The 12519-nt window shown below is 72.2% G+C and overlaps 1 protein-coding gene across 1 annotated transcript; it reads left to right on the forward strand.

Annotated features, from left to right (window-relative positions):
- The first annotated feature begins 3648 nt into the window (after nt 1-3648).
- Nucleotides 3649-11656, forward strand: ZNF598 (zinc finger protein 598, E3 ubiquitin ligase). Its single transcript, XM_037508104.2, has 12 exons — nt 3649-3867; nt 6847-6959; nt 7227-7356; nt 7437-7648; nt 7724-7941; nt 8184-8301; nt 8743-8948; nt 9066-9150; nt 9256-9971; nt 10273-10423; nt 10517-10667; nt 10739-11656. Exons 1-12 carry the CDS (start codon nt 3649-3651, stop codon nt 11090-11092), a joined length of 2673 nt encoding a protein of 890 aa, XP_037364001.1. The 3' UTR covers nt 11093-11656.
- Nucleotides 11657-12519: the final 863 nt, after the last annotated feature.

Here is a 12519-nt window from a genome sequence, read left to right on the forward strand (position 1 = left end):
GCAGGCCGGCGGCGCGGCCCACCGCGTGGTAGCGCGGACTCGCCACCTGCTTGTACCACGCGCCGGCGGGCTCGGGCGGCAGCAGCAGCAGCAGCAGCAGCAGCAGCAAAGGCGAGCAGCGGCCGGCGCGCTGGGGGCGCCCGCCCCGGGCCCCTCATGCCGGAGCCGCGCGCCCGGGCGCTCACGGGGCCCGCTGCTGGGAGAGGCGGGCCGGGAGCCGCTCGGCCGGCCGGGTGCGGCGGAGCCTGGGGCGTCGGGAGCGCAGCGCGCGGGAGGCCGAGGCGAGGGCTGGGCCCGGCGGCGCCAACTATAGCTGCTCGGGGCCCCGCCCCGCTCGCCCCCGCGGGCCGCGCGGCGCTGGAGGGCCGGGCGGGCCGGGGCGGGGCGGGGCGGGCCGGGGCGGGGGCCGATCCCGGGGCTGCGGGGCTGCGCTCACCAGGCGGTGCTCAGCAAGACTTCGGGCGGAGGGGTCTGGACGCCCCACACCCCCTCCCTCCCGCGGGGGCCGCCGCCCCTCCCCAGGGAGGGCAGTGCCGCGAAGGCAGGAGCGGCGCCCGGGCAGCGCGAGCGGGCGCCCGCAGAGCGAGGGGGAGGGCTGGTCAGGACAGGGGGTGCCGGGGGGCGGCGGGCCCTCGGCTCCCGGGCCCCTCCCCGGCTGCGGCCGCAGGGGCGCGGGCACCGGCGCGGCGCACCGCGCTTGGCCTCGGCTTCCAGGGCGGCGTCAGAGCCTCGCGCCTCAGTTTCCTCAAGTGTGGCCGCGGTCGTGACGGCCGCGGCCTCCTCCGGGGCCACCAAGTCCTGGCTTCCTGCCCCGCGGGGCAGCCCACGCACGCCCGTGCCCTGCTCTTCCGGAGGCTGCCCGCCAACTGCCCTCGGAGCTGGGGGGAGGGGGGAGGCGCAGGGCGGGCGCCTGGGGGGTGACGCACGGGGGCGGGCGGCGGGTGGCCGGGAGGCGGCGAGGAGGGGCCGCCTGTGTGCCCCGGGAGGCCTGGAGGACCGCCGGGACCAGGCTCCCGCGCAAGCCGCCCCCGCGGCGCTCCCACAGGACCCCTCGGCCTGGAGAGCCGCCTGGAGTGCGCCGTGGGCGGGCGGCTCTGCACACACCGCGCCCCCGGCCCCGGGGACTGCCCGCGAGCGGAGGCAGGGCCCGCAGCGAGGCCGCAGCGTGTGCTCAGAAGGCCCAGGGGCTCGTGGCCGCTGCGCAGAGAGGTGGGGCTGCCAGTGCCCTGCATTCACAGCGGAAAGCGTTGCTTGGAGGAGAGAGAAAAATGCCCGCGCTAAGTCCAGCTGCAAGTCTGGATGCCCCTCTGGTGGCGCGGGGTGTCGGCCCAGGGCGGAGGATGCCAGGGCAAGGCCAGGGGGTTGGGCCTGGTGGGGAAGGCAGAGGGGAGGGCAGGAGGCACCCCGGGTGTGTGAGCAGGAGAGCCCAGGGCACCAGGGCAGTGAACAGAATGACGCGACAGCCCAGGGACTCCCAGGCCCTGTGCTGGGGCCTGAGACCACAGCCCTGGTGGCCACGGCCCACACCCGCCCAGTGTGCACCCCAGTCCTGAAGCTTGGCGGCCCGTGGGAGCCTCACTGCAGTGCGCCGGCTCCACCCGCCCTTGCTGTCACTGCTCTTCTTCGGGAGGTCACAAAGGTCCCATGTGAAGTGGGGGAACGGCCCGTCCCCCACCTCTGCTCTGCACCCCAGCCTTGCTCCCACCCCCTTCAGCCCCCCGTGCCTTGTCCACAACGTCACTGTTCCCCAGCCAGGCCCTTCCAAGGAGCTAGAACACACCCTAGCGCCTGCACTTGTTACAGGCGCCCCCACCTGTGTGCCCAGGGCCCGGCCAAGATGGGAAGGACCCTCCCCAGGGGCTCCCTGTCCCCCACCCCAGCCAAAGCTCCAGCATAACCCGGGTCGCCTCGGCCCAGGGTCCCCAAGCGCTCCTCACTGCACACTGGGCTCCATGGCCCTTCCTGGGGCACCTCTGCTCTCTGGGCTGCCGGTTTTGGCCCTTCATGCTGTGACTTTGCTCTTGAGTCTGGGAGCCCGGCTGCCAGATTGTGGTGATGAGCGTGACCCCACACATCCCACACATCACTGGGTGCTCTTTTGAGGGGCACATCTGCTGATTGGCAGGCTTCCCAGCAGTGTCTGGGGGCTTGGGGGGGGGTCCTTTCTCTGCAGCTGGTCCATTTCTCCAGTGGAAAATCCTCCTACCTGGGCCTCCCTGGTGGTGCAGGAGTTAGGACGCAGCACTATGACGCTATCGGCAGTCACTGCAGCACGAGTTCGATCCCTGGCCAGGGAGCTGACCACAGGGCACAGCAGACCTCTCCTGTCTCCCCGCTGCTCCCCTCAGCAGTGTGTTTCAGTGGATTTGCCTGTTCTGCTCCCCACTCTGTCTCTGGTGAGTCCTCTCACACCCTGCACCTCTGGCCTGTACCCTGGCTCTTATACGCATAAATAAATGCATTTTAAGAAAAAAATCCTCCTATCTCCTGCTGTAGGTGAGCAGGAGGGCGGCCGGTGGGGCACAGCTCCATTGCAGGGGGTGCTGGGTCCCCAGCTTGATGGTGGACTTCTGCCCACTCCTGTTTTCAGTCCCCTGCGCCAGCTTGCCCACAGTAAGACTTCTCATGGGGCCTCCCAGAGGGCTTGGGGGTGCTTTACAGGATGAGTCACCCTCCTCCTTCCATTACTACAGGTTGTCTACATCTCTCTGCAGCTGCCTCTGCCCGGAGACCCCTTTGTGCTCTTTTTCCTCTCCTGTTCCCTGGTGGGGGGTTGTGAGGGAGGGGGCCTCTGCCTGCTACCAGGTTTATTTTAAAATTTATTTATTTATGCCCAAGAACTGGGGTACAGGCCAGAGGCACGGAGAGGTGAGAGGACTCCCCAGAGACAGAGCGGGGAGCAGAACAGGCGGATCCACTGAAACACGCTGCTGAGGGGAGCAGCGGGGAGGCGGGTCTGCTGCGCCCTGGGGGTAGCTCCCCGGCCGGCCGGGGACAGCTTGATCGAGCGGAGACTTAAGCCCTGCCGGCGGGTGTAATTGGGATACGATCCTTGTTTATAAACGGGGAGGGTAAGGGCCGCGCGGGCCATTCAAGGTCACGGGCAACTGGGCGCCTGAGCTGGGGTTTCCAGCCCACGTCGTGCGACCCGGCTCGCCCCGGGCGGCCTCCCTGGACGGCGGCGGCTCGGCCTGGACTCCCCCGCGGCCAGGCCCGCCTCGCCCAGCGCTCGCGCCGCGTGCCCCGGCTCGGAGAGGGCGCGGCCCGGGGGGGCTCGGGGTCCCGCCGAGGTGCCCCGCGGGGCCGACGCGGGCGCGGGCGTCCACGAAGGGGGCCGCCGCCGACGGAGACGGCGCGGCGTCCGGGCGGGCGCGGGAGCCGCCGTCGCCGCCCCCAGGGCCCGCCCCGGCCGGCGCCCGGCGCCGGGGCGCCGGGGCTCGGGGCGGGGCGGCGGGCGCGCGACCTCCCGGCCGAGGGCGCGGGCCGGAGCGGCCGGGCGGCGCGGCGCTCTAGCCGGCGTCTCGCTGGCGGGCGCGGGCGCGCTTCCGCCGGCCGGGCCGTTGCGGGGCGGCGCGTGACGTCGGCGGAAGGGGCGGGCCCGCCGCGCCAGGCCGCGCCGCGCCGGCCGGGAGGGGCCGGAGCCGGACCATGGCGGCGGCGGCGCCGGCGGGCGCCGAGGGGCGGCGCGCGGGCCTGGAGGCGGCGGCGGCGGCCGAGCGCGGCGGCAGCTGCGTGCTGTGCTGCGGGGAGCTGGAGGCCACGGCGCTGGGCCGCTGCGACCACCCGGTGTGCTTCCGCTGCTCCACCAAGATGCGCGTGCTGTGCGCGCAGCGCTACTGCGCCGTGTGCCGCGAGGAGCTGCGCCAGGTGCGGGCGGCGGGCGGCGGGCGGGCGGCGGGCGGGCGCGGGCCCCGGGCGGCCCTCGGGCTCGCCGCGCCCCGGAGCTCCTGCGGCGCGGGCGGGCGGCGACGTCCGGCCCGGGGGCGGCCCTGGCCGCGCGGCGACCCCGGGCTGCCCCGCGCCGGCGCGTCCGTCGGGCCCGGGCCTCCCGCGGGGGGCGGGGGGCGGGCGGGGCCGCGGGGCCGGGCTGGCGGGGCGCCGCGCCGGAGGCCCCCGCCGCCGTCGGGAGTCGGGCGCGCCGGGGCGGCCGGCCGGGGCCCGTCCCCCCGCGGCGGGGCCGGCTGCCGGCGGCGAGCGCCTCGCGGGGCGCCCGGGCCGCGACGGCGCCGCGGGGGGCGACTCCTCCTCCGCGGCGGGGGAGCGGGCGGCTCCCGCGGACGGGGCGCCCCCGGCCCTGCGCCCCCCGCCGCGCTCCCTCCGCGGCCCCGGGCGCCTCCCGCGCGCCGGCCCGGCCGCCGTGACGTCAGCCCGCCACACCTGTGGCCCCGCCGCGGGCGCCGCTCGGGGGGCGCGGGCCCCCCCCTCGGCGGGCAGCCCCGGCCCGGCGCTGTGGCGAGGGAGGGCCAGGAAGTGCCGGGCGCCACTGCCCCCGGCCGGCCCGCCTCTGGCGCCGGCCCGCTCCCCGGCGCTGCCGGGGCCGCCCCGGGCCGTCAGGGGAGAGGACGGTCCTCGCCCCCTCCTGCCGCGCCCGCCCCGCCCCGCGGGGACAGTGCCGGGACCCGTGGCCGTGCGGGGTGGGGTCCTGGTGCCGGCTCCCGCCCGGGCCGTCCTTCCAGCCGCCGTGCCAGGCGGCTCGCCCGCGTCCCTGCGCGGCATGGCATGGGCCTGATGCCCGCTGCGGGGGGGATCTGCGCCTTCCTCCCACCCTGGGCCCGGGCCCTCCAGGTGCCGGTTCCCAGGGGCTCATCTCTTGGTCCCCCCAGACCTCTCTTTCCAGCGTTCTGCACACCTGCCTGGCTTGCATACCCGCTGGGTGGGGGCTCGCCCAGGGGGCACCTCCCCGTCGCCCTCCTAGGGACTAGCCTGGGGCCCACCAGGGGGCGCCCTTTCCCCTTGGTCAGCTACTGCCTGGCAGACTAGAAGCGGCCCAGGACTGCCCACCCTGTGTCCAGGCCTAACCTGCGCCTCTGTCCTCAGACCCAGCCCTCCTGCGCCACCGTGGCTCTTGCTGGGCCCGCTGGTGGGCAGTCCCGGCTGCGCAGCCTGTCCCAGGGCCAGTCAGACTCTCCCCATCCTCAGCCCCTGCTCCACTCCTGCTCGCCCTCATTCTCCAGCACCCCAGCCTGGACCCCGCATGCTGCAGCCTCTCCCCACCCCCTCTGACCTAGGTCTGCAGCGCTTGGTCCCGCTGCCTCTGCACATCCACATGTGGGCCTAGACCCCCGGGGGGCCTCCCATCTTGGGGCCTTCACCACCCTGGCCCTCGCCAGGCCGTCCTCCCACGGCCTGCCCAGCCTCTCCACTCCGAGCTGCGGCCTGCTGCCCTGGAGGGAGGTAGCTCCTGGGCACGCGGGCTTCGGGCAGCGAAGACAACACGCTGTGTGGAGGGTGGTGCGGGCGCGGTGCCCATATCCCATGCTGCCCCTGCAGCCAGGCAGCCCCCACGAGCCCCCCACCCCCCCGCAGCTGGCACCCACCCGCCTCTGTCCCCAGCAGGGACTCAGAGGGGACGGAGGTTCGGAGCAGGGAGGGATCTGCCTGGGCTTCCTCCTTCCTGCCTGTGTCTGCGGCTTTGGAGCCTCTGGCAGCCCACGGGCTCCCCTTGCAGCAGGTGCAGCGGCTCCTCCACCCCACAGGGGCTGCCTCCACCCAGCCTTGGGGGGCAGTGAGCCCCCATGCCATGCTCCCTGCTCCTCCAGCACGGTCTGTGCAGCTCGCTACTCCACCAGGCAGGAGGCAGGGGGAACCAGGGTCCTGCTGGAAGGTTTCAGAGCCTCCAAGAGAAGGCCGGGGAGGAAGCTGGTGGAGGGTGCGAGGTGGCGTCTGGAGGTCATGGGAGGCCCGGCCTTGCCAGACACAAAAGGCAAGAAAGGCCTGTTGGGGCGCTGCTTGTCCACCCCCACCCCAGAACAGGTGTGGCTGGGGGGCCGGGGGAGGCTGGGCCTGGGCTGTGTGCACGTGGAGGCTGCACCACCCCTGGGCCAGCGTTCACACTGGGGCACTGACGGGTGCACCCCCACCAGTTCTGTGCTCTCTAAGCGCTTGGCCATTCTGGCCCCAGGTGGACCTCACTAACCATAACAGGTGACCTTGATGTGACCTTCCCTGTGCCGCGGCCCCGCCGGGATGTGCTGGTGAGGGCTGACCTGAGCTGAGCCCCTGGCTCCAGGCCGGGGCAGGAAGGGCCCAGAGCAAGAGCTGAGTGTGGCTTCAGGGGGTGGGGCCTGCGGGGATCAGTGCCCTCACCGGCTCAGGGGCCGCGCCGGGGCCTGGATCAGGGCTGCTTGTGGTTGGGCTGCCTGCACCCACCATCAGTGGCCCCTGAGAAATAGCCAGGCTACGGGACCTTCCATGTCTGGCCCTTGTAGGGTGCTCAGCTTGTCCCTCTGGAGCCCCCAGGCCCCCCTGTTAAGCAACAGGACGCTAGCGGAGGCCGGGAGGGGCCCCTCCTGTGTGGTCATGGAAACGCCTCGGCTGGATGGGGTGGCTAAAACCTTGGCCTTTGGTCAGCTGGCCCGGCCTGGCCCGGCAGCGGCCGCTGTTGCCTTAGCCGCTGCTCTGACTCCCCGAGTGAGAAAGCCACTCGCTGCCCAGCACCCACGTGAGCGCGCCTGGGGTCCCCTGGCCGCGCCTCCCTGCACCTGCTGCTCGGGCCCCTCCTGGGGGTGCTGGCGCGACCGAGGACGGGCGGGCCGCCCCCTGGCGGCGAGCTCAGGGGCTGCGCCTCCCGCGCGGCGAGGCCGCCTGGTGGGGGCGGGCGGCGGCTCAGAGGCGCCTCTGTGGCAGGTGGTCTTCGGCAGGAAGCTCCCGGCCTTCGCCACCATCCCCCTCCAGCAGCTGCAGCACGAGAAGAAGTACGACATCTACTTCGCCGACGGGAAGGTGTTTGCCTTGTACAGGTGAGCGGGAGGGGCGGCCTGGGCCCCGCCCCCGCCGCAGGCTCTGGCCGGGACGGTGAGGGCGCGCCCCCCGGCCCCCCTGCCCCCCGGCCCCGGGCTCTGCTACAGCCGGGCTGCTGTCCCCAGCCCGCGGCAGCTCGGACATCGCGTCCACCCGACCTGCCTCTTGGCCCCCGCACCGCCGCTGGGCGCGGGGCCGGCTGGAGCCGGCTGTGGGGCGCCACGCGGGGTCGCCGCCGGGGAGGCTGAGTCGGGGGGTCTCCCCAGGCAGCTGCTGCTGCACGAGTGTCCCCGCTGCCCGGAGCTGCCGCCCTTCGGCCTCTTCGCGGACCTGGAGCAGCACATGCGCCGGCAGCACGAGCTGTTCTGCTGCAAGCTGTGCCTCAAGCACCTCCAGGTGCGCCCCGCGCCGCGCCGCGCCGCCCCGCCCCGCCCCGCCCCCCGGAGGCCCCCCGCGAGCCACGGCCTGTCCCGCAGATCTTCACCCACGAGCGCAAGTGGTACTCGCGCAAGGACCTGGCGCGCCACCGCATGCAGGGCGACCCCGACGACACGTCGCACCGCGGGCACCCGCTCTGCAAGTTCTGCGACGAGCGCTACCTGGACAACGACGAGCTGCTCAAGCACCTGCGCCGCGACCACTACTTCTGCCACTTCTGCGACGCGGACGGCGCGCAGGACTACTACAGGTGGGGCGCGCCCCGGCTGGGGGGGGCCGCGGGGCGGCGGGGGCGCGGGGGGCCGGCTGACCCGCGCCCCCGCAGCGACTACGCCTACCTGCGCGAGCACTTCCGCGAGCGCCACTTCCTGTGCGAGGAGGGCCGCTGCGGCGCCGAGCAGTTCACGCACGCCTTCCGCACGGAGATCGACCTCAAGGCGCACCGCACCGCCTGCCACAGCCGCAGCCGCGCCGAGGCGCGCCAGAACCGCCACATCGACCTGCAGTTCAGCTTCGCGCCGCGCCACTCGCGCCGCGGCGACGGTGAGGCGCGCTCCGGGCGGGCCGCCCTCCCCTGGCGCCGAGCCTCTCCGGGGTTCTGGGGTCCCGGCCACTCTTCAGGGGCCCTGGAGGTGGGGGAGGAGCTGCCGCCTGAGGCCGCCCTGGGCTGTGGGGTTGGGGCTGGCAGGGCCTCCTGGACTCAGCCCTCGGGACCGGTCCGGTGGGTCAGGCCCGCTGGGGGCTTCCAGCCGAGCGCCGGTGACAGGCTCCTGTGCCGGCCGCAGGGGTGGTCAGTGGCGAGGACTACGAGGAGGTGGACAGGTACAACCGCCAGGGCCGAGCAGGCCGGGCCGGCGGGCGTGGAGCCCAGCAGAGCCGCCGAGGAAGCTGGAGGTACAAGAGGTGGGAGGACTTGCGAGCTGCTGACGTTCGGGTCCCCAGGCGGGGCAGCAGCGGCGGGGGGCAGGCACGGTGGTCAGGAGCCTCTGGCCGTAGCTGACCTGGGTGGGCAACGGGGTCTGCTCACTGCTCTCCCTGACTACAAGCTCATCCTCGGCTCCAGTTCTGGCAGCGTCGCGAGGCCCTGCCGATGGGGGTGGCACTTAGTGGGCTGGCACAGCGGGCGCAGGCTGGGGTCAGGCACTGTCCCTGAGGGCTGGCAGACCACGGCAGTGCCCAGAGCTCATAACCTTGGCCTCATAACGCCCTGCCCCCCTCACAGCCCCTGCGGGCCAGCTGGGGCGCGCGCCACCTCTGCAGCCCCAGCCTGTCTCCCAGGGGCCCCAGCCCCTCCCCGCCGACTACAGTTCTGGGCCTGCCCTGCCTGACGGGCTCGCATCCTAGGGAGGAAGAAGACCGGGAGGTGGCGGCTGCCGTCCGGGCCTCGGTGGCAGCGCAGCAGCAGCAGCAGCAGCAGCAGCAGCAGGAACCTCGCAGGACTGAGGACCGGGAGGAGGGGGGCAGGCCCAGGAAGGAGGACGCAGGGGGGCGGGGGCCCGAGGAGCCTCGTGGCCCCCGGCGCCCAGCCCGGACGCCCGGCGAAGGCTCAGGTGAGCCGGCTCCACCCCGAGGCAGTGCTGCTGGGCCTGAGGGTGAGGTCGGGGAGGGCTGCTCCCGGAGGCCTGTGCCGCCTCCCCCGGCCCGTGTCAGTGCTGCGTGTCTCCTAGGCCCCAAGGAGGCCTTGGCCAACGGCCCTGCGAGCCAGGAGGCCTTTCCGGTGAGCGGCTCGGCCGCAGGACCCGTGCTGCCAAGGTACGTGTGCGCAGGCCCCAGCGTGGGCGTGCGGGGTCCCGGGAGGGCGAGTGGGGGGCAGGGCCCTGTGCCTGCTGACCAGCTTTCCCCTCTGGGGCCCAGCAGCCTCCTGCCTCCTCCTGCCAAACTGAAGGACGAGGACTTCCCCAGTCTCTGCGCCGCCGCCGCCACCTGCCCCCCCGCAGCAGCCCCGGGGCCCGTGGGGCTGGCGCTGGCCTACCCTGTCCCCGCCAGGGGCAGGGGCACCTTCCAGGAGGAGGACTTCCCCGCTCTGGTGCCTTCAGCCTCCAAGCCCAGCCCTGCGCCCGCCAGCCTCACCTCCCCGTGGAACAGCGGCGGCAAGAAGGTGGCCCCGCCCGTCCCAGGGGCCCAGGCTGCCGGCGGGGCTGGCCCGGCTGCCAGGAAGGCCGGGAAGACTGGTAAAGGGGGCAAGAAGGGCGGGCCGCCCCCCGCGGAGGAGGAGGAGCCTCGGGGCGGGCCTGCTGTGGGCGCTGCCACCTTGCTGGCCTCCACCCAGCCCTTCACCAGGGCAGGCAAGAAGAAGAAGGTGGGCTCTGAGAAGCCCAGCGCCGTGTCGCCCCCACCGCTGGCCCCCGACAGAGACGGGCCCGAGCGGGCCCCCGCGGCTCCTGCCAGTAGAGCGGACGGGCCCCTCGCTGCCGTTGTCAATGGACACTCCGAGGGGCCGGCCCTGGCCCGGAGTGCCCCCAAGGAACCCCCTGGGCTCCCACGCCCCTCAGGGCCCTTCCCCTGCCCTCCGCCCCAGGAAGACTTTCCTGCGCTCGGCGGCCCCCGCCCGCCCAGGATGCCGCCCCCGCCTGGTACGTGCTCCCAGCGCCCACCTGCTCTGGGCACCGGGCCGGGCGGGGTGCCAGGGCAGGGTCGGGCGGAGCCTGGCGAGGGGACCTGGCGTGGGGAGGGCAGGTGCGGTGCCCCGGTGCCCGGGAAGCTTTCCGACTCCCCCGGTGGTGCCCCTGGCCTCCGGGTTGCAGCTGCCCCCGCCTGCGAGCGGCCCTCGGTGGGACGGCAGTGGGGCTGCTGCTCGGCATCAGGCCAGCCTGCGGGCGGAGATTTGGGCAGGCCGTGTGTGGCAGCGAGGGTCACGTCCAGGTCTCCCTCCAGGCTTCAACACTGTGGTGCTCCTGAAGGGCACGCCACCCCCTCCCCCGCCGGGGCTGGTGCCCCCCGTCAGCAAGCCGCCCCCCGGCTTCTCCAGCCTCCTGCCTGGTCCCCACCCGGCCTGTGTCCCTGGCACGGCAACCACCACGAAGGCGTAAGTGTGGGCGGCTGCCGGCCCCACCCGGGGCAGTGCTAGCCTGGTCCAGCCCAGTGGCCAGCGCCCCACCTGCCCCCTCCCCACCCGCAGGCCCAGGCTGACGGCTGAGCCCCGGGCCTACCTGGTTCCCGAGAACTTCCGGGAGCGGAACCTGCGGTTGATCCAGTCCATCAAGGACTTCCTGCAGAGCGACGAGGCCCGCTTCAGCGAGTTCAAGAGCCACTCGGGGGAGTTCAGACAGGTCAGGCGGGCGGGGTGCGGGCTGGCGCAGGCCGGGCGGGGCGGGTCTGACTGGCTGCTCTCTGGGCGCAGGGCGTGATTTCCGCGGCCCAGTATTACAAGAGCTGCCGGGACCTGCTTGGGGAGAACTTCCAGAAGATCTTCAACGAGCTGCTGGTGCTCCTCCCCGACACAGCCAAGCAGCAGGAGCTGCTCTCTGCACACACGGACTTCTGTGGCCGCGAGAGGCCCCCCGGCGGCAAGGCCCGGAGGAGCCGGCAGAACGCGTGGCAGGCCAGCGCCCGGCCAGCCGGCCTGGACTGCTGCGTGTGCCCCACCTGCCAGCAGGTGCTCGCACAGGGGGATGTCAGCAGCCACCAGGCGCTGCACGCCGCGCGGGACGACGACTTCCCCTCCCTGCAGGCCGTCGCCAGGGTCATCACGTAGCTCCCGCGCGTGGGCAGAGCGCCCCGCCCGAGAGCCTCCTTTCTCCCTCCTCCTGGGCTGCCCCGCAGCCAGGGGACGGCCTGAGGGGGCCGCCTGCGCAGTGGTCGCTGGGAAGGCCTGCCCGCCCGTCCGCGCGTGCGGTGCGGGAGTCCATCCGTGTCCCCGGGGAGCGGGCAGAGACCCCGCCTCCGTGCCGGCCCCCTCCGGTGTAGTCTCTCTCCTGGAGGTGCCGGGGAGGGGAGGGCTGGACGCCGGGACCTGTCCGTGCCTCAAAGCCAGGACCTGCGGCGGCCTGGGCCGGGCCCTCCTGAGCCCGAGGGCCACAGCACTGCAGCCCCCGACTGGACGCTGTCCGTCCATTGGTGCTGGAATCAGATGTTGAGTGTGTCGTGTAAACAGTTGGCTGTTTCGTGATTCGAGAATGTTAAGGATTAAAAGCAGACACGAAATTGTGCTACTTGAAGTTGAATCTATTTACAAGACAAGCTGAATCTGGGATCTCAAATTGCCTCTGATCTTTTATAAGACAGTTTATCTTCAAATAAATTTATTTTGCCATAATGCACCCAGCTGGTGTCCTGAGCTTCTCTGCCTTGGAGGTCAGCCCGCAGCCAGGTGGACCTGGGGGTCACCAGCTGCTGCCGCTGGGCCCTGGGCAGTGACACAGAGGCGGCACGGGCTCTGCTTGGGGGAGCGAGGGCAGGCGCCCAGCCTTCGGGGGAGGCCAGCGGCCTGACTGACGGGGCTGGGCTGGGTGCCCGCCCTCCGGAACCCCAGGGGGCCATCGTGTGGCCTCGGGTCTCGAGAGCCTTCAAGACAGACCCCATGGGCAGTAGCAGCCAAGGGCGTTTCTAAAATAACGTAAGGACATGATACTTTGCTACTTTGATCTAGAAAGTTTGCTAAAAGTCTCCCTTTTCTGCCCCAAGCCCATACAGATAGTAGGAAAAAAAAATCCAAACACAGGCATGTCCAAATAGAGCAAAAGAGACACCCTTATTGAGGAGAAGCGTTTGTTTTTTTTTTGTTTTTTTTTCTTTCAAAGATTTATTTATGCGTACAAGAGCTGGGGTACAGGCCAGAGGCGCGGGGGGGTGAGAGGATTCACCAGAGACAGAGGGGAACAGAACAGGCAGACAGACTGAAACATACTGCTGAGGGGAGCAGGAGAGGGCTGGAATCAGATGTTGAGTGTGTCGTGAGACAGGAGAGGGCTGCCGCGCCCTGTGGGTAGCTCTCTGGCCGGCCAGGAACCCAAGCTGCAGGGGCTGCGGACAGCTTCACAGTGCTGCGCTCAACCCGCTGCACCACTGGGGAGGCCCTGTCTGGACATTTTAAAATGAAGGCCGAGGGGACGAAGCCCCCACGGCCAGCAGCCACAGAGCATGCCTGGCCTGTCGTGCATGAGGCTGCCCCTGGGGTGTAGC

This window comes from Talpa occidentalis, unplaced genomic scaffold, assembly GCF_014898055.3.
Source record: "Talpa occidentalis isolate TD23 unplaced genomic scaffold, MPIMG_talOcc4v2.1 talOcc4.12, whole genome shotgun sequence".
NCBI lineage: Eukaryota > Metazoa > Chordata > Mammalia > Eulipotyphla > Talpidae > Talpa > Talpa occidentalis.

What these genes read in the sequence shown, in the direction of transcription:
- ZNF598 (XM_037508104.2), top strand. Translation starts at nt 3,649, where the DNA reads ATGGCGGCGGCGGCGCCGGCGGGCGCCGAGGGGCGGCGCGCGGGCCTG. An exon ending in CCACTCGCGCCGCGGCGACG is followed by an intron (nt 7,942 to 8,183) that starts GTGAGGCGCGCT and finishes TGCCGGCCGCAG; the next exon opens with GGGTGGTCAGTGGCGAGGAC. An exon ending in ACTCGGGGGAGTTCAGACAG is followed by an intron (nt 10,668 to 10,738) that starts GTCAGGCGGGCG and finishes CTCTGGGCGCAG; the next exon opens with GGCGTGATTTCCGCGGCCCA.